Here is a 19,081-nt window from a genome sequence, read left to right on the forward strand (position 1 = left end):
GATAGTTTTCAGAAGCCTTCCACATGTTTGTATCCACTGCTTGTGGTCCATGGAAATAGTAGCTTTTTTCAGTACTGGTTTGCCAAACTTATGTCCTCAGATTACTTAAGAGATTTAATTCTAGAACAAGTCAAACCTCTCTTTTTCACTTAGGAAAATCCATTTAATGAATAAATAAGTATATTCTTTCTATTGATTAATCCAAAGTTGAAGCAAGATAAAAGAAATAAAATAGTTTTAAAACATTTATGTAAAAGATTCACTACCTCATTTTAATGAAATCTCCAGCTGGATTCAAAATGCATGTGTGTGTCATATTATCTGAATCAACCACCTTTTCTTGGAGCAATACTGTCCATAGTAGTTTTATGGCAGTTCTTTGCCATTGAAGTATCACTTTTACCCCCAGCTTATCTGTATGTAAGTCCATTACTCCCCCATTCCTAATTCCTTATGTGATTGTTTTTATATATTGTCATTTTATATATTGTCGTTCTCCCCTGCCTCCCAAATATATATAATATATATATTGTTGTGAGTGTTGCGTGTTACATGTTTTGTTCCATTCATTTCTTAGGCTTTGGGGTGAACCTGTTAATCTTCGTGAACAACATGATGCTTTAGAATTTTTTAATTCATTGGTGGATAGTTTAGATGAAGCTTTAAAAGCCTTAGGACATCCAGCTATGCTAAGTAAAGTCTTAGGAGGTTCATTTGCTGATCAGAAGATTTGCCAAGGCTGCCCACATAGGTAAGTGCTAATTACATATAAAAAGTGTATGTACTACTGTTTATATGCTAACAAATAAAATTATTACTAGTGGTTATGTACAAAAGTAGAGTATGCACATGTTTTGTAATACCTAGAGACTGAAGACATGGCTCAAGTGGTGGTAGGGCACCTGCCAGTGAGGAAAAAACATCAATGAAAGCAGGGAGTGTGGCCTAGTGGTAGAGTGCTTGCGTGGCATACATGAAGCCCTGGATTTGATTCCTTGGTACCACATACACAGAAAAAGCTGGAAGGGGTGCTGTGGCTCAAGTGGTAGAGCACTAGCATTGAAAAAGCTCAAGAACAGTGTCCAGGCCCTGAGTTCAAGCACCAGGACTGACTGACCAAAAAAGAAAAGAAAACATCAGTGAGTTCAATCAGGTCTTGGAGTTTTCCTTCCATTGAGTGATGGAAGAAAACATACCAAAAACTGAATTATACACTATGTATATCTAACTACTATTAACTGTCCTTTAGTTTTGTTAAATAATTATTTATTTTGTTCTACTTAATTTCTTATTTCATACTCTTGGATTCTTTTAGAGGTAGTTATTCTTTTTTTTTTAATTATCGGGGTATTGTATAGAAGGGTTACAGTTACATGTGCCAGGTAGTGGGTACATTATTTCTCACACATTGATAACCCTTCTCATGCTTTTGTCCCCATTTCCCTCTCCCCCACCCCATCCCTAGAGGAGATTATTCTTGGGAAAATAAATAAGGTGGAATTTTTTATCAGCAGGCTGACATTTGAGAATCATGGTTCAAAGCCATGCCCAAGCAGGAAAGTTCATGACTTTTATCTCAAGTCAGTTAAAGGCTAGAAGTGGAGCTGTGGCTCAAGTGGTAGAGTATCACCCTTAGTTCAAGCCTCAGTAGCAGAACAACAACACAACAAAGGCATTTTTCAGTCAGTAGTTCACATCTGTATTCCTACCAACTCAGAAGGCTGAAATAGGGTTTTCCATATCAATGTTCCCTTTATATAAGAATTTAAAGTATGTGTCCCTTTGTCATGAAACTTTTATCTCCAATTAACCATCAAACACTTTAAGTGGAGGTTGGCACTTGAGTGATAAAGAGCCAAAGAGCTCAGGGGAAGACAAACAATGATGATAATAATAATAAAGGCTGGGAATGTGGCTTACTGGTAAAGTGCTTGCCTAGCATTCATGAAGCCCTGGATTTGATTTCTCAATACTGCATAAACAGAAAAAGCTGGAACTGGAACTAGCACTATGCCTCAAGTGTTAGGGCAGTACCCTTGAGCTGAAGAGCTCAGGGACAACGCCCAGGCTCAGAGTTCAAGTCCCAGGACCAATAAGATAAAAGAAAATGCTGGAACTGGTGCTATGGCTCAAGTAGTATAGTTCTAGCCTTGGGCAAAAGAAGCTGAGGGGCAGTGCCCCAGCTCTAAATGCCCCAGAACTGGCAAGTAATAATAATAATAATAATACTTTAAAAACGAAATAGCATGGTCTGGGAATGTGACTTAGTGCTAGAGTGTTTGCCTAGCATGCATGAAGCCCTGGGTTCCATTTCTCAGCACCACATAAACAGAAAAGGCCAGAAGTAGTGCTGTGGTTCAAGTGGTAGAGTGGTAGCCTTCAGCAAAAGAAGCCCAGGCCCTGAGTTCAAGCCCCAGGACTGGGGCGGGGGGAGTGGGCAAGGGGAGAGAATGACAGGAAAGTAAATCAGATTCTGTGGGGGAAATAAGAGTAGAAACCCAACAGGAGTGAGAAGGAGACACACAAAGGGTGAGGATGAATATTGTCAAACTAGTTACTTGCATGTATGAAAATAGAATAATGAAACCTATAGAAATTGTTTTTAAAACCTGTGAAAGGTCTAAAATATAGCTCAAAGTGCTTACCTAGCAAGTGCAACATCCTAGGTTCAATCCCCAGTACCACAAAAGAAAAGACAAAAATATAAATAAAATAATAAAATTAAAAATGAGGGAGATGGACAGAATGTGAAGATGCATTATATGCATGTATGGAACTGTCACAATGAGAAAACCCCTGGTGCAACTAGTGCATGCTAATAAAAATGCTAAATATTTCATGTAACAAAAGTTGATTAAGGATGCCTATTAAAATAGTCACATCGCCAGGTGCTGGTGGCTCATACTTATAACCCTAACTACTCAGGATGGTTCAAAGCCAGCCCACACACAAAAATCCCTGAGACTTAAACCTCTGATTAACCACAAGACTGCTGTGACTCAAAGTGGTAGAGCACTAGATTTGAGCAAAAGTTCAGGAATAGTGCCCAAGCCCTGAATTCAAGCCCCATATCCAATAAAAAAGTAATAGTAATAAACTGGGAGTTTGGCCTAGCGGTGAGAGTGCCTCTTTGTTTGAAATTTTGGCTTGGAATTTTTCTTATTCTGCATGAAGACCCAGATTCGATGCCTCCGTACCATATACATAGAAAAAGCCGGAAATGGTGTTATGGCTTAAGTGGTAGAGCTCTAGCATTGAGACAGTCCAAGGAATGTGCTCAGACCCTGAGTTCAAGCCTCAGGACTGGCAAAAGAAAAAGAAAAAAAAGTAATAGTAATAATCATTAATAAGCACAATTTTTGCCTTTCATGTCATGAGACTTAACCTCACATATGTTGTCAATGTTGTTTTGCAGTCTAATTGCACCAAAGCATAGTGAAATGGTTTTTATGCATGGCAGACCTTATTACCTGTAGTGATAGATTGTGTGTACATGGTTATTGGAAGCACTTTGTTTTTTAATATAAAGAAATGATTAGGGGAAGAAAATGCTATAAATTATTTTTTGCCAGTCTTGGGGTTGGAACTCAGGGCCTGAGCACTGTCCTTGAACTTTCTCAAGGCTAGAGCTCTACCACTTGAGCCTCAGCACCACTTCCGGCTTTTTTCTATGTATGTGGTACAGAGGAATCAAATCCGGGTCTTTTGTGCATGCTAGGCAAGCACTCTACCACTAGGCCAAACTCCCAGCCTCTTAGGGAGACTTTTTACCTCATGTTTTAAGTCATATGGTTTCTTGTCAGTTCTTCTTAGTTTGTTTCAGATTTTTTCTAAATTATTTTAAAAAGTGCTTCTGTCAAGTGAAAATGTTGAAAGAACATTATTTTTAAGATGTGTGTGCCTGTGCATGCTTGCATACATGCCAGTACTGGGGCTTGAATTCAAGAATTGGCACACTCAATTGGCTTTTTCACTGAAGGCTGACCCTCTGCCATTTGAGACACAACTGCACTTCAAGAATACAATGTCATGGGCCAGGAGTTTGGCCTAGTGGTAGAGTGCTTGCCTAGCATACACAAAGACCCGGGTTCGATTCCTTGGTACCACATACACAGAAAAGGCCAGAAGTGGTGCTATGGCTCAAGTGGTACATCTCTAGCCTTGAGAAAGCCCAAGGACAGTGATCAGGCCCTGAGTTCATACTCCAGGTCTGGCAAAAAGAAAAAAGAAAGAAAAGAAAAAAATGAATACAATGTCAAAGTTCTTGTTGTATACCGTAAGGAACCCTAGGGTTCTCTTTCCATAGAACAGAGGTGAACAAAATATAGAACATGGTTCATATCGAGCCTATTACCTGTCTCATTTTTATTGACTTTTACTCTGTGTATACTGGCTAGTTGCTTTTCCTATAACAGCAGAATTGAAGAGTCACTACAGAGACCATAATTACTGTTCCTCCATTATTGAACCCCCATTTCCCTGAAGTGTGGATAGAAACAATTCTCTAGCACATTTGTCAGAAGTAGTAACATTCTGAATTAAGGGTTTATTAAGTCTGTAGCCAAAGAAATTAGCTAGAAAACTGAGGAATAAAGCCATTTTTTATCCTTCTTAAATAATACCTTTAGGTACGAATGTGAAGAATCTTTCACGACTCTGAATGTAGACATTAGAAATCACCAAAATCTTCTTGATTCTTTGGAACAGTATGTCAAAGGAGATTTATTAGAAGGGGCAAATGCATATCATTGTGAAAAATGCAATAAAAAGGTAAGGATTTTCCAGTTTGGTTTCAAATGGTTTTGAGAACATGTAATGGATTTTAAAGAATGTTTTTGTTCATCCTAAAAATTTACCTTTTTTCATACTCATAGTGATAAGAAGATAGCCAGTATAACTGATTTAAAGGTTTATTGAGGAAAGAAGGTTAAAAAGTAGTGCCAGAGAGACTAAGGAAAACAGGTAAATAAAGGTGGATAGGGGCCAGGAGTGCGGCCTAGTGTTAGAGTACTTGTCTACCATGCACCAAGCCCTGGTTCAATTCCTTGGTACTAAATACATAGCAAAGGCAAGAAGTTGCACTGCGTCTAAGATGGCAGAGAGCTAGCCTTGAGCAAAAAATGTCCAAGGATAGTCCTCAGACCCTGTACTAATCCCCTCTGTAGACTGAGATTGTGAGCATCCACAACTCAGATATAGGACAAACTAAATTCTTCTAAACTCCTAAGTCTCATGTTAAGTTTCATAGTACTTACTTGAGTAATCAAAATTAAAGCACTTTCTTAGTATATTCTCTGACATCTAATTACCCAATGGATAATAACTGCTGCTGTTGTTACCCTAAAATCACCTTCATTAAAATAACAGTAAACAGGCTGGGTGCCTATAATCCTAGAGATCTAATGATTGTGGTTTGAAGCCAGCCCAAGCAAAGAAACCGTTTCTCCAATTAACCAGCAAAAGGCCAAAAGTAGAACTGTGGCTCAAGTGGTAGAGTACTAACCTTGATCATAAAAGACAGCCGGGCTGGTAGCTCACGCCTATAATCCTAGCTGCTTAGGAGGCTGAGATCTGAGGATTGCAGTTCAAAGCCAGCCTGGGCACAAAAGATCGTGAGACTCTTAAATTCTGATTAACCACCAGAAAACCGGACGTGGTACTGTAGCTCAAGAGGTAAGGCGGTAACCTTGGGCTGAAGAGCTCAGGGACAGCACCCAGGCCCAGAGTTCAAGTCCCACAACCAACGAAAAGAAAAGTTCTAGAATAGCACCCAGGTCCTGAGTTCAAGTTCAATAACAAAGAAAAATGACAGTAAACATAAGACAAGTAATGGCAGCATAGAAACCAGACAAATGACATGTGTATCACTGATTTTTGCTATTTGGAATACGTGCACTTAGATCAAATACCACAGAACTGCCTTACGTTCATTAGCATGTATTTGCTAATGATAATATTTAAACATTTGATTGGATTTCTTTTGTTGTGATTTTTGTTGACTTTTTTACAGTTGATTATATCCAGTAACTTTCTCTGTTTATTTAGGTTGATACTGTAAAGCGCTTACTAATTAAAAAATTGCCTCCTGTACTTGCTATCCAACTAAAACGATTTGACTATGACTGGGAAAGAGAATGTGCAATCAAGTTTAATGATTATTTTGAATTTCCTCGTGAACTGGACATGGAACCTTACACAGTTGCAGGTGTTGCTAAGCTGGAGAGAGATAATGTAAATCCAGAAAGTCAGTTGATACAACAGAATGAGCAATCTGAAAGTGAGAAAGCAGGGAGCACAAAATACAGACTTGTTGGTGTACTTGTACACAGTGGTCAAGCAAGTGGAGGACATTATTATTCTTACATCATTCAAAGGAATGGTGGAGATGGTGAGAGAAATCGCTGGTATAAATTTGATGATGGAGATGTAACAGAGTGCAAAATGGATGACGATGAAGAAATGAAAAACCAGTGCTTCGGTGGAGAGTACATGGGAGAAGTTTTTGATCACATGATGAAGCGCATGTCATATAGGCGCCAGAAAAGGTGGTGGAATGCTTATATACTTTTTTATGAACGCATGGATACAATAGACCAGGATGATGAGTTGATAAAATACATATCAGAGCTTGCTATCACCACAAGACCACATCAGATTGTTATGCCATCAGCTATTGAAAGAAGTGTACGGAAACAGAATGTTCAATTCATGCATAACCGAATGCAATACAGTTTGGAGTATTTTCAATTTATGAAAAAACTGCTCACGTGTAATGGTGTTTACTTAAACCCACCTCCAGGTGAGTTTCTTACTTGCAATTTGGCTCAATAGCATTTGCCTAACATACATAGGGTCCTGAGTTTAATCCCTAGTATAAAATTAGCTTCTTGGTAAGAAAAGAGAAATTATTACTTACAGAATTTCTTAGTAGACATCAACATGTTTTTGTTAAGTTCATAAAATTAAGCTTTTCACACTTAAAATGCTTTGATTTACCTTTGAGCAATATATATTGACATACTGTTTAGAAACAGAGGAGCTTTCATCATAATTTCCATTAGCTTCAGACATGTAGGGATCTGCTAAAATTAGAAATAAATATAACTTGATAAGTTGCCAGAGGAAAGGATTGTGGTTTTTGTTTGAAATTTTGGCTTGGAATTTTTCTTATTCTACATTTTTTTATAGGGCAAGATCACCTGTTGCCTGAAGCAGAAGAAATCACTATGATTAGTATTCAACTTGCTGCTAGGTTCCTTTTTACTACAGGATTTCACACAAAGAAAATAGTCCGTGGCTCTGCTAGTGACTGGTATGTTACTTCAGATTTTCATTCTTGTTATGCTAGTATGTGGTTCGGTTCTTTATATTAAAGAACACTATATTAATGTTTCATTTTTTTTCAAAAACACAAAATCTTGTTTCAGATTTGAAATGCAAAATCTTTGACAGCAAAAGTGAAAGAAGTCATATTAATATCCTTAGTCTATACTTACCTGGCTGGGGAAATACCATGATTGTGAAGGTAGTTTTCCCAGAGCAAGGCTTATCTATTGCACTCCAGATATGCTGACTCTGGCTATTTCCACAAATGTGGGAAACTCAACTGCATGATTTATGGTAGTGGGGGACTGTATTCATACTCTCACGGGGGGGGGGAATATTTGGTGTATTTACCAAGCAAAGTTAAAAATAAAATATTTGATCTCAGTATGGCCTTTTGCAATTCAGAAGCTCGCTTTTGCTTCTGTTAACAATTGATATATAAAAGACGAGATTTAAAGCTAAAGCCAGGCATGGTGAGTCATGCCTGTAATCTCATCTACTCAGGAAGCTGAGATCCGATAGTTAAGGTTCAAAGCCATCTTGAGCATTAAAGCTCTAAAGACGATGAGACTCTTATCTCCAATTAACCATTAGAAAACTGGAAATGGTGCTGTGGCTCTAAGGGTAGGACAGTAGCCTTAAGCTGAAGAGATTCAGCTCAGGGACAATACCTGGGCCAGGTCCAAGCCCCACAACCTACAAAAGAAAAAAAAAGATGAGATTTAAAAGTCTCAGCTAGCTGGGCACTGGTGAATCACACTTGTAATCTTAGCTACTCATGAGGCTGAAATCTGAGGATCACAGTTCAAAGCCAGCACAGGCAGAAAAGTCCCTGTGATAATCTTCTATCCTGTTAACTCTAAAAACATCTGGAAGTGGAGCTGTGGCTCAAAGTGGTAGACTTGCCTTGAGCAAAAGAATTCAGAGAAAACACCAAGGCCCTGAATTCAAGCCCCTCAACCAACCAAAAAATAGTCTCAGCTATTTAATTGTGAAATGATTAGGTTTTGGCTTCCATGAGATAAATTCTGCCATAGATCCAAGGAGTAAAAAGTGAAAATGGGAACTGGGAATGTGGCTTAATGGTAGAGTGCTTGCCTAGAACACATGAAGCCCTGGGTTCGATTCCTTAGTACCATAAATACAGAAAAAAACAAAAATGGCACTGTGGCTCAAGTAGTAGAGCACCAGCCTTAAGCACAGAGAGGCTCAAGGACAGTGCCCAGGCCTTGAGTTCAGGCCCCAGGATTTCCCCTCCTTCTCCCCCCCAAAAAAATAAAATGGATTTTTTTGAGTTTCTTTATTAGAAAAATGTGGAATCCACTATAATGAATTGATTTAACAAGTTCTATTTATTTATTCAGAAGCAAGGTGTTAAGGGGAGTGTTATTTTTGTCATTGGACTCGTGTTTAGAGGCTGACAAAGCTTTTATCTGTTTTATAACTCAGAATTATGTCCAAGTCATAATTTTCATCTATCATTTTAATGTTAACATTAAAAGCAACTGTTGCTGTTTCTTCTAACAATAAAAGCTCTTTGATTTTTTGGTTGACATAAGCCTTACTGTTAGAAGTCATTGATTTTTTATAATCTTGGGTTTTACTTGTTTCAGGTATGATGCATTATGTATTCTCCTTCGTCACAGCAAGAATGTACGTTTTTGGTTTGCTCATAATGTCCTTTTTAATGTTTCAAACCGCTTTTCTGAATATCTTTTGGAATGCCCAAGTGCAGAAGTCAGAGGTGCATTTGCAAAACTTATAGTTTTTATTGCACATTTTTCCTTGCAAGATGGACCATGCCCTTCACCTTTTGCATCTCCTGGACCTTCAAGTCAGGTAATAGCACAGCTTTTTAACTATTAAATACTTACCAACATTTTCTGGAACTTGGAAGTCACAAACTTGTTTATATCCTCTTTGATATATTTGTGTAAAATATATGCACAAAATCTAATGTCTCTCAATTCCATTAAAATTGCTGCATAGAGGGTTGGCTCAGCAGTATTGCACAAAGCCCTGGATAATTTGAGGACTTGATTTCAAACCCCAGTACTGCCAAAAAGAAAACAAAGTATAAATAGCTACAATGACCACATAAACATAAATAGTGATTATTGATTAAGCATGAAGGAGGGGGCCAGGAGTTTGGCCTAGTGGTAGAGTGCTTGCCTGCTAGCATGCACAAAGACCCGGGTTCCATTCCTTGGTACCGCACACATACAAAAAAGCCAGAAGTGATGCTGTGGCTCAAGTGGTAGAGCTCTAGCCTTGAGAAAACCCAAGGCCAGTGCTCAGGCCCTGAGTTCAAACCCAGGACTGGCAAAAAAAAAAATGAAGGCAGGTGGGGGAAGGGAAAGTGGAAGAGAAACACGGGAAAGGGTAACAATATTTTAGAAGTAATGCACTGGCTACCTTACAAATGTAACTGTAACCCCTCTATATATAACTCTGACAATAAAATTTTGAAAAGAAATATAAAGGATGGGTTGATGGTGTTGTGTTGCTCAGGTGGTAGAGCACCAGCTAATGAGCAGAGGTGTCAGATACTGAGTTAAGTCCCAGTCTCAGTATCAAACAAAAAAAATGGAATTTTCTCTATTCAGTTACATGTAGTAGCTTAATTATAAATTTTTCAGTTTTCTGTTACATACATCTTTTATGTTAAGGAGGTAATTGGACATTTTAATTACAGCAATATGAAGGGTTTTTAATGAAATCTAAAGTCAGGAGTGGTGTAATTATAGGTGGTTACACATGTACTCAGGAGGCTAAAGCAGGAAGATTGCCAGTTGGAGGCCAATGTAGGCCATATAGCAAGTCTGCCTCAAATCTTTATTCCCTTTCCCAAGAAGGAACCCACCCTTTTTGATAATATCTGTCCTTTTTTAATTAATTGAATGTGCTTCCATCTTCTTGCTGAGAAACAGCTGTTTTATTCTTTACAGGCTTATGACAACTTAAGCTTGAGTGATCATTTATTAAGAGCAGTACTAAATCTCTTGAGAAGAGAAGTTTCAGAACATGGACGTCATTTACAGCAGTATTTCAATTTGTTTGTAATGTATGCCAATTTAGGTAAGGTAGATTTTCCTAATCTATTGATGACATAAATTTAAACACATCTTGTATCTGCAGTAGACACAAATGAAAATCTGTATTACTCATGATTGCTTTGCTTTGTTTTGTTTTTGTGGTACTTCATTGAGAAGCCTTGGGCTTGACCATGTATTAGGCAAGTGTTCTTCCACTTGAGATATGTCTCCAACCCTCATCTTGACTGCCTTTTCAACAATCTAAATTTAAGAACATTCATTTAAGAGTACTGGGCATATTGAGCTGAAGAGCTCAAGGACAGCCCAAGAGTACTACTGGGAATTTAGCTCAGGGGTAGAGTATCTATCTCACTCATGGGAAGCTCTGGGTTCAATTCCGAGAACCAAGGGGTTTAGGGGAAAAGGAAGATCATACTGTTGGTAGGAATGTAAACTAGTGTAACCAGCCTGAAAAGCAGTTTGGAGATTCTTCAAAAAAATGGAACATAGAACTACCCTGTGCTTCAGCAGTAACACTCCTGGACATTACATTCAGGCTATTCATTGCTGTACAGTAGCCAAGTTATGGAAACAACCCAGATGCCCTACACAGATCAGTCAATCAGGAAAATGTAACACATACGCACGATGAGATTTTACGCATCCATTAGAAAAAATAGGTCATTTGCAAGGAAATGGATGGACCTATAACAAACAAATAAAGTAAGCCAAGCACAGGAAAACAAATACACATGTTTTCTCCTTATGTGTGGAAGCTAGACCTAAAATACAGTTGTATATGCCATATACAAAGTTTAATGCATTTACACAAACACTGACTGAAGGAGAATACTTAGAAGATTCTAAAGGTGTAACTCGTCTGAAAAACTGAATTACTGTTTATTAAAGTAAATACCAGGAAGTGGAAACATGGAGGGGGGACAATAAAGGGGGGGTGAGCAACTATGATCATTAAATATATATATATTTTTTTTTTTTTTACCAGGCCTTGGTCTTGAACTCAGGGCCTGAGCACTGTCCTTGGGCTTTCTCAAGTCTAGAACTCCACCACTTGAGCCACAGCACCACTTGGGCTTTTTTCTTTTTTTTTGCCAGGCCTGGGCTTGAGCTCAGGACCTGAGAACTGTCCTTGGATTTTTCTCAAGGCTAGCACTCTACTACTTGAGCCTCAGCACCACTTCCGGCTTTTTTCTATGTATGTGGTACTGAGGAACCAAACCCAGGTCTTTGTGCATGCTAGGCAAGCACTCTACCACTAGGTCAAACTCCCAGCCCATCACCACTTGGGCTTTTTTCTATGTATGTGGTACCGAGGAATCAAACCTGGGTGTTAGTGCACGGTAAGCAAGCATTCCACTACTAGGTCAAACTCCCAGCCTAAATATATTTATTTTTTAATAAAATATAAAAAATAGTAATATGGGGCTGGAAGCGTGGCCTAGTGGTAGAGTACTTGCCTCTCATGCATGAAGTCCAGGATCAAGGTTCAAAGCCAGCTGGGGCATGAATGGACCACAAAAGGACCGAGACTCTTATCTCCAATTAACCTCTAGAAAACGGGAAGTGGGGCTTGGCTCAAGGGTAGGGCATTAGCTTTGAGCTGAAGAGCTCAGGGACAGTGCCCAGACTGAGTTCAAACCCCATGACCCATAACAACAATAATAATAATAGTAACAACAACAACCAAAAAATGAAGGTCGAAAGAGGAGTATCTCAAGGAGTAGAATGCTAGCCAAGCAAGCTCTAAAGAATTGTCTAACAAGGTTTACTCCGGCATTACATACCTGTATATAATGAATATCCTCAATTATCCCCCCTGTTTTTTTTTTCTCCTGAATAGCAAGGATTTTAGGTGTGAACTACAGGAAACCCCATTCAATCACATGGCCCTTTTAACTTAAAGAACATTTACTTTCTATTTGTCCCTATGCTTAATCATCTTTTCCAGCTTTGGCTACATAGTGAGTCCCTGTATCCAACAGAAGAAACTTCCTACTAAATTTAGTCATCCTTAAAATAAGGTTTACGAATAAGTCTGTCCTTTTAGACTCTCCAGCCAATAGAAAGTTCATCTTATCTATTGGCCAAGTATGATTCCAAGGTCATAGTCATGTTTAATAATTTTAATATTTAAATCTCATATGCCCAGTTGGTGAACTTTGTGTACCATTGTTAAATATGTCTGAATGTTAAGTAAAAAACATTCTTCTAACATTTGCAAATAGTTCCTGATTGTTACCCTCCATTCATGATGAAAACTGAAGAACAGAAGGGACCAGTATTTCCTTTTTTTGAATCAATACATTTACATTTTAGCTTTCAATAACACACTGAAGAAATCTAATTTTACCTTGTTTCCCAGAGGAAAAGAATCTTAACAGAGTTCTTCTGTCTAAAAGCAATAAAAACACCAAAGCTTTGCACAGCCAAGCCAAGGATAAATAAACAATGGACAGCCCTTGCCTGTTTGGCATTCTGAGGATGGCACCCTACTTTGCCAAGTATTTTGCACCCAATGCGTTGGGTTTCCTGGCAAGTTAGTCTCCATGCCAGCTTTTCATGTGTTTAGCTAAGTATGTAGATACCTTGTGCTTGTTTTTAATACTATTTATTTATAGGCCTTTCGTTTTATTTCATGAGAAGTAAACTCAAAATATTTTCATGGTGCCTTGACATGGTTTTGGCCACATGGACTTTGCCTTTGTTTCCACATATACTAGCCTTATATAAGGAAATAAATTCTTTTCCTGCCATGTATAAAAAAAAAAGTTCTTCTGAGCTGGGCGTGGTGGCTCATGCCTGTAATCCTAGCTACACTAAAGTCCTTTTCTTGGAGACCCTTATCTTTGGTTAACCACTAGAAAACTGAAGGTGGAGCTGTGGCTTTAGGAGTACGGGAGTAGCCTTGAACTGAAGAACCTCAGGGAGAGTGCCCAGGCCCAGAGTTTAAGCCCCAGAACTAATCATAAAAATGATAGAAAAATAATTTTGAATTTGTTTACTCCTTAAGCTCTTGCCATCCTAATGTCTTTCTCCCTCTCTTCCTGCTTCTCCCCTGTCCTTTACTATAGGTGTGGCAGAGAAGACACAGCTGTTAAAATTGAGTGTACCTGCTACCTTTATGCTTGTGTCTTTGGATGAAGGTCCAGGTCCTCCAATCAAGTATCAGTATGCTGAATTAGGCAAATTGTACTCAGTAGTGTCACAGCTAATCCGTTGTTGCAATGTGTCATCAAGAATGCAATCTTCAATAAATGGTAAAGAACCCTATTTTTGTCAGTGCTGCTGCTGTGTGTGTACATAATTTGTTTACTAAATTAAATATAATTTGAAGACCTTTAAATACAAAGTAAGCCAGGAGCCAGTGTCCAGGTTCTGAATTCCAAGCCCCATCCAACAACAAAAAAGTCTCATGGGACTTTCCTGTCTGGGCTGGCTTTGAACTGCAATCCTTAGACCTCAGTCTATTAAGTATCTAGAATTAGAGGCATAATCCACCAGCACACATAGACTGTGTATGTTTGATGTAGATTTCCCTATTGTTTGCTACTGAGACTTATTTATGAAGTAGTTGAGTAAGTAACTTTGCATTTTATTATTTTAGTATACCTGATCATTGTATAGTATATTATGTTCTTCATTTGGCTTAGAAACTTGATTTTTATAAAATAGGTTATTTTCTGTGGTAAGTCTGTGTATTGTTATTGTGAAGAAGCTTATTAGTTGCTCATCAATACCAAATTTGTATTCTAGGTAACCCTCCTCTTCCCAATCCTTTTGGTGACCCTAATCTATCACAACCTATAATGCCAATTCAGCAGAATGTGATAGACATTTTATTTGTGAGAACAAGTTATGTGAAGAAAATCATTGAAGACTGTAGTAACTCAGATGAGACTGTCAAATTGCTCCGGTTTTGCTGCTGGGAGAATCCTCAGTTTTCATCTACTGTGCTCAGTGAACTTCTTTGGCAGGTTAAAAGAAAACAAATTTTATAAGTCCCTTATTTTATTTGCTATTCTTTTATTTTCAGTACTCATTGTCTTACCTGTTTTTAGGTTGCATATTCGTATACCTACGAACTCCGGCCCTATTTGGATCTGCTTTTACAAATCTTACTGATTGAGGACTCCTGGCAGACTCACAGGTAGATACTTTTTTTTTTTATTCACTAAGTAGACTTACCCCCAGGTATTAGAAATAACTAAAATTAATAGTTACTATTCTTTTTTTCTGCTAGTCCTGGGGCTTGCACTCAGTGCCTGAGCTCTGTCCCTGAGCCTCTTTGTCTGTGCTCAAGCTAGGGCTCTACCACTTGAGCCACAGCATCACTTCTGGCTTTTTCTGTGTATGTGGTACTGTGGAATCGAACCCCGGACTCTATGCATGCTAGGCAAGCACTACCACTAAGCCACATTCCTAGCTCAATAGTCACTCTTTTTGAGCTTTGTTGTTGGGGTTTGGGTTTTTTTGTTTGTTTTTTGTTTTTAACCAGTCTTTTGGCTTGAACTCAGGGCCTAGGCAATGTACTTGAGCAAGTGAGAGTAAAGATGAATAGCAAGTACTTCTCCCAATTTTTTTGCCAGTCTTTTGGCTTGAACTCAGGACCTGGGCACTGTCCTTGGGCTTTCTCAAGGCTAGCACTGTACCACTTGAGCCACAGCACCATTTCTGGCTCTTTTATGTATGTGGTACTAAGGAATCGAATCAAGGACTTCATGTATGCTAAGCAAGAACTCTACCAATAGGCCACACTTCCAGCCATAATTCTCTTTTTGTGGGGAAGGCAGTGGTACTAGGGTTTGAACTCAGGGCCTTATACTTATTTGTCTGGCATTCTACCACATAAGCCCATCTCTAGCCCTGCTTTTTTGCTAGCTGTTTTGGAGAGAGAGTCTAGCAAATTTTTCTCCCGTTTATGAACTTGAACTAAAATCTTTGGTTAATTTTTTTTGCCAGTCCTGGGCTTGAGCTCAGGGCATGAACCCTGTACTTGGTCTTTCTCAAGGCTAGAGCTCTACCACTTGAGCCTCAGCACCACTTCCAGCTTTTTTCTATGTATGTGGTACAGAGGAATCGAACCCAGGTCTTTGTGCATGCTAGGCAAACACTCTACCACTAGGCCAAACTCCTGGCCCCTGAACTAAAATCTTTGGATCTCAACCTCCTGAGTAGCTAGTTACAGGGTTGAATCACCAGTGCCAGAAGTCTTACTATTCTCTAATGTCAATTCTGAACTCAGAGCCTAGCCATAGCTTTTGTGTTCAAGGGTAACGTTACACTACTTGAGCCACCGTTCCACTTCTGGTTTTTTATTTGGTAGTTAAGTGGAGATAATATTTCTCTGTTCAGGTTTATTTCCAACTGCCATCTTAAGAACTCAGCCTCCTGAATAGCTAGAATTAGACACAACTCTCTCATTTTTTAAAGTACTATTGAGGTAAAATTTACATAATTCATTTTAGACACTTCAGAGTATAAAATTGAGTGGTTTGAGTACATACAGAGTGTTCTGCAATCATTACCATTAATTTCAAAACATTTTTATCTCTGAAAGGAAACCCCTATGCAACTACATGGTCACGCCCTGTCCCCTCCTTCAACTGTCTAAACAACCCCAATCTGCTTTTCTACCTCTATTAATTTGTTGTTATGGTCATTTTGTGAAAACTGAATCATTTAATATGTGACACTGCCCACAGGCTTTTCCTCAGCATGTTTTCAAGGTTCAACCATATTATAGCATGCATCAGCATTTGGGTTTTTTTTTTACTACATTATATTTCAATGAATGGAGATACATGTATCATATTTCGTTTACTGGTAATGTTTTTTGTTGTTGTCAGTAGCAGGGCTTGAACTTGGGGCCTGAGCACAGGGCCTGAGTGCTGTCCCTGAGCTTTTTTCACTCAAAGCTAGCACTCTATTATTTCAAAAGTCACAGCTCCCACAGCTTCTCTTTCAGCTTTCTGGTAGTTAATTGGGAATAAGATTCTCATAGACTTTCCTGTCCAGGCTAACTTCAAACCATGATCCTCAGAACTCAGCCTTCAGAGTAGCTAGAATTACAGGTGTGAGCCACCAACCTGTCCCATGTCTGTGGGATTTTTTTTTTGGCTAGTTGTGGGGCTTGAACTCAGGGCCTGAGCACTGTCCTTAGACTTTTTTTTCTCAAGGCTAGAGCTCTACCCTTGAGCCACAGCACCACATCTAGCTTTTTTCTATATATGTGGTGCCAAGGAATCGAACCTGGGTCTTCGTGCATGCTAGGCAAGCACTTTACCACTAGGCCAAACTCCCAGCCAAATGTCTGTGTTTTTTAACACAAAAGTAACAAGGCAACTTGGTATGCTGGTACACACTTAAAAATCCCACCTATAATCCCAATATTCAGCAGCCAGAGCCAAAAACTTTGAAATTTAAGATTAGGCTGAATAAAAGGCAAAAGCAGATTTAGATTCATTCATTTTCTAATTTGTTCAAGGGCTTGCTTAATAATCATACCAACTGTGTAGGGTTATACTAAATGGCTAGACTGCAGATATTAAGTGATATGTAGAATAGATGCTAAATGTTACCACATTTTAAGTTTTTACCTTATCTCTGGTTCTCTTTCAGAATTCATAATGCCCTTAAAGGAATTCCAGATGACCGAGATGGGCTGTTTGACACAATCCAGCGTTCTAAAAATCACTATCAAAAAAGAGCATACCAGTGTATAAAATGTATGGTAGCTCTTTTTAGCAATTGTCCTGTTGCTTACCAAATCCTACAGGTAAGAGGTTTTTTCCCCCTTATAATTTGGTGGAAACCAGAATCAGAATGAAAAATTCTGATTTTTAAAAAAAGAGATTCCGGGCCGGGAGTTTGGCCTAGTGGTTAAAGTGCTTGCCTAGCATGCATGAAGACCCGGGTTCGATTCCTCGGCACCACATACATACAAAAAAGCCGGAAGTGGTGCTGAGGCTCAAGTGGTAGAGCTCTAGCCTTGAGAAAGTCCAAGGGCAGTGCTCAGGCCCTGAGCTCAAGCCAAGGACTGGCAAAAAAAAAAAAAAAGGGAGATTCCTGGGCATCAATAGTCTCCCTCATTTGTCATAATCAGTGAAACCTTGGGCTCTCCTAGCAGAGATTTACAATAGAACAAAATCTAGAGACATTAGGCCAAATAGTATGACACTAAATGTAAGGACCTCCAGGATAAGGAAACAAAAGCCATATAATGAGTGACTGTTGTTCTTAATGTACTACGTTATCTCTCATCTCTTTTGCCATCCCTTGGTTATCTCATATTGTTACAGTATTTCACATTGTTATCTGATATATTTTATATGTGCTTAATTGGTTATTTGAAATTGGATAAGGAAGAGGGGAAATCAAGATAAGCAGGGGGAGGGTGGGAGGGAAATGGGGACCATGTCATAAGAAAGGGTATCAATGTTTGTGAAGTTATGCACCTTCTATCTGGCGAATATAATGTAACCTTTCTATTAATCGCAATATAAAAAATCAAAAAAAAGGAGATTCCTGGGCCAGGAATTTGGGCTAGTGGTAGAATGCTTGCCTAGCATGCACAAAGACCTGGGTTCAATTAGTTGGTACCACATACATAGAAAAAGCTGGAATTGGTGCTGTGGCTCAAATGGTAAGGCCCAGTGACTGTGCTAAGGCCCTGAGTTCAAACCCCTGGAAGGGGTTTTTTCTTCCCTGGCAGGAAGAAAAAAGATCCTTGAGATTGTGGGGGGTCTCATTAAGTTACCATTGAAGTATTCCGAATTGTCTTACATGTAGGATCTTATTTTCTTTTGAAGGGCAATGGAGATCTTAAGAGGAAGTGGACCTGGGCAGTAGAATGGCTTGGAGATGAGCTTGAAAGAAGACCATACACGGGCAATCCTCAATACACTTACAACAATTGGTCTCCCCCAGTGCAAAGCAATGAAACATCAAATGGCTATTTCTTGGAGAGATCACATAGCGCAAGGATGACTCTTGCTAAAGCTTGTGAACTCTGTCCAGAGGAGGTAAAAAACGCCACCAGTGTGCAACAGATAGAAATGGAAGAAAGCAAAGTAATTCTTTTATTTTATAGGCCAGTGCCTCTGTTAATGTAGAAGGAATTTTGTGGCTTTATATGGTTTTTGTTTGTTTAAATTAATGGGGAACCTTCTGGAGAAACTTCCATTAATTTCTAAGAAAATCTAAATCAGAAAATTTTAGTTGCTTTGTTTTAGATTTTTATTTGCAATAAAAGAGAACTTGTTAATAGATTATATTTGTAGATTGATTTTTAAAGTTTAGTTCAATTAGGAAAGGTAAAATGGATTTTAATTTTGTCCATATAATTTGATTTTCTTAAATATTTAACATATTAGGAGCCAGATGACCAAGATGCCCCAGATGAGCATGAATCACCTCCACCTGAAGATGCCCCATTATATCCCCATTCACCTGGATCTCAATATCAGCAGGTAAACAGGAGTCAGGGGGTGTTTTAGAACCAAGTCATCATGCTTAATTTTAAAGGATCTCCTAACTTTATACTATTAGTGAAGTAATGAAGAAATTACAGACTAGCTTTTGAATTAAGAGAAGGAATGGTTATTATGGGTTTGTTGTGCAAGGTGGGATTTGCAATGGTGGTTTCCTTGTCAAGTAGGTATCTTCTCTAGTGGTGATAGTAAAATTAAAAATTTACTAAG

The 19,081-nt window shown here is 38.7% G+C and overlaps 1 protein-coding gene, 1 long non-coding RNA gene and 1 other non-coding gene across 7 annotated transcripts in view; 2 read left to right on the forward strand and 1 right to left on the reverse strand.

Moving 5' to 3' along the window:
- The window catches only part of Usp9x (ubiquitin specific peptidase 9 X-linked), a 130,734-nt gene that overhangs the window by 106,085 nt on the left and 5,568 nt on the right, over nt 1-19,081 (forward strand). For 3 of the 5 annotated variants that reach the window (XM_090325744.1, XM_090325745.1, XM_090325746.1), the window contains 12 exons: nt 578-751; nt 4,629-4,770; nt 6,046-6,799; nt 7,189-7,312; nt 8,940-9,165; nt 10,275-10,404; nt 13,454-13,639; nt 14,136-14,356; nt 14,441-14,529; nt 17,001-17,157; nt 18,191-18,451; nt 18,755-18,850. In XM_090325744.1, the coding sequence (XP_090181870.1) occupies nt 578-751; nt 4,629-4,770; nt 6,046-6,799; nt 7,189-7,312; nt 8,940-9,165; nt 10,275-10,404; nt 13,454-13,639; nt 14,136-14,356; nt 14,441-14,529; nt 17,001-17,157; nt 18,191-18,451; nt 18,755-18,850 (2,560 nt within the window). The remainder of the gene's footprint in view (nt 1-577; nt 752-4,628; nt 4,771-6,045; nt 6,800-7,188; nt 7,313-8,939; nt 9,166-10,274; nt 10,405-13,453; nt 13,640-14,135; nt 14,357-14,440; nt 14,530-17,000; nt 17,158-18,190; nt 18,452-18,754; nt 18,851-19,081) is intronic. The other 2 variants (XM_090325747.1, XM_090325748.1) reach the window with 1 other exon arrangement.
- The window catches only part of LOC150040596 (uncharacterized), a 33,402-nt gene that overhangs the window by 410 nt on the left and 13,911 nt on the right, over nt 1-19,081 (reverse strand). The gene's annotated exons all lie outside the window — the stretch shown is intronic.
- Nucleotides 7,489-7,652, forward strand: LOC150040597 (U1 spliceosomal RNA). The gene has a single exon (XR_016533916.1). It is a non-coding gene; the product is annotated as a U1 spliceosomal RNA (small nuclear RNA).

Source organism: Megascapheus bottae, chromosome X (genome assembly GCF_031878675.1).
Source record: "Megascapheus bottae isolate mThoBot1 chromosome X, mThoBot2.hap1, whole genome shotgun sequence".
Lineage (NCBI taxonomy): Eukaryota > Metazoa > Chordata > Mammalia > Rodentia > Geomyidae > Megascapheus > Megascapheus bottae.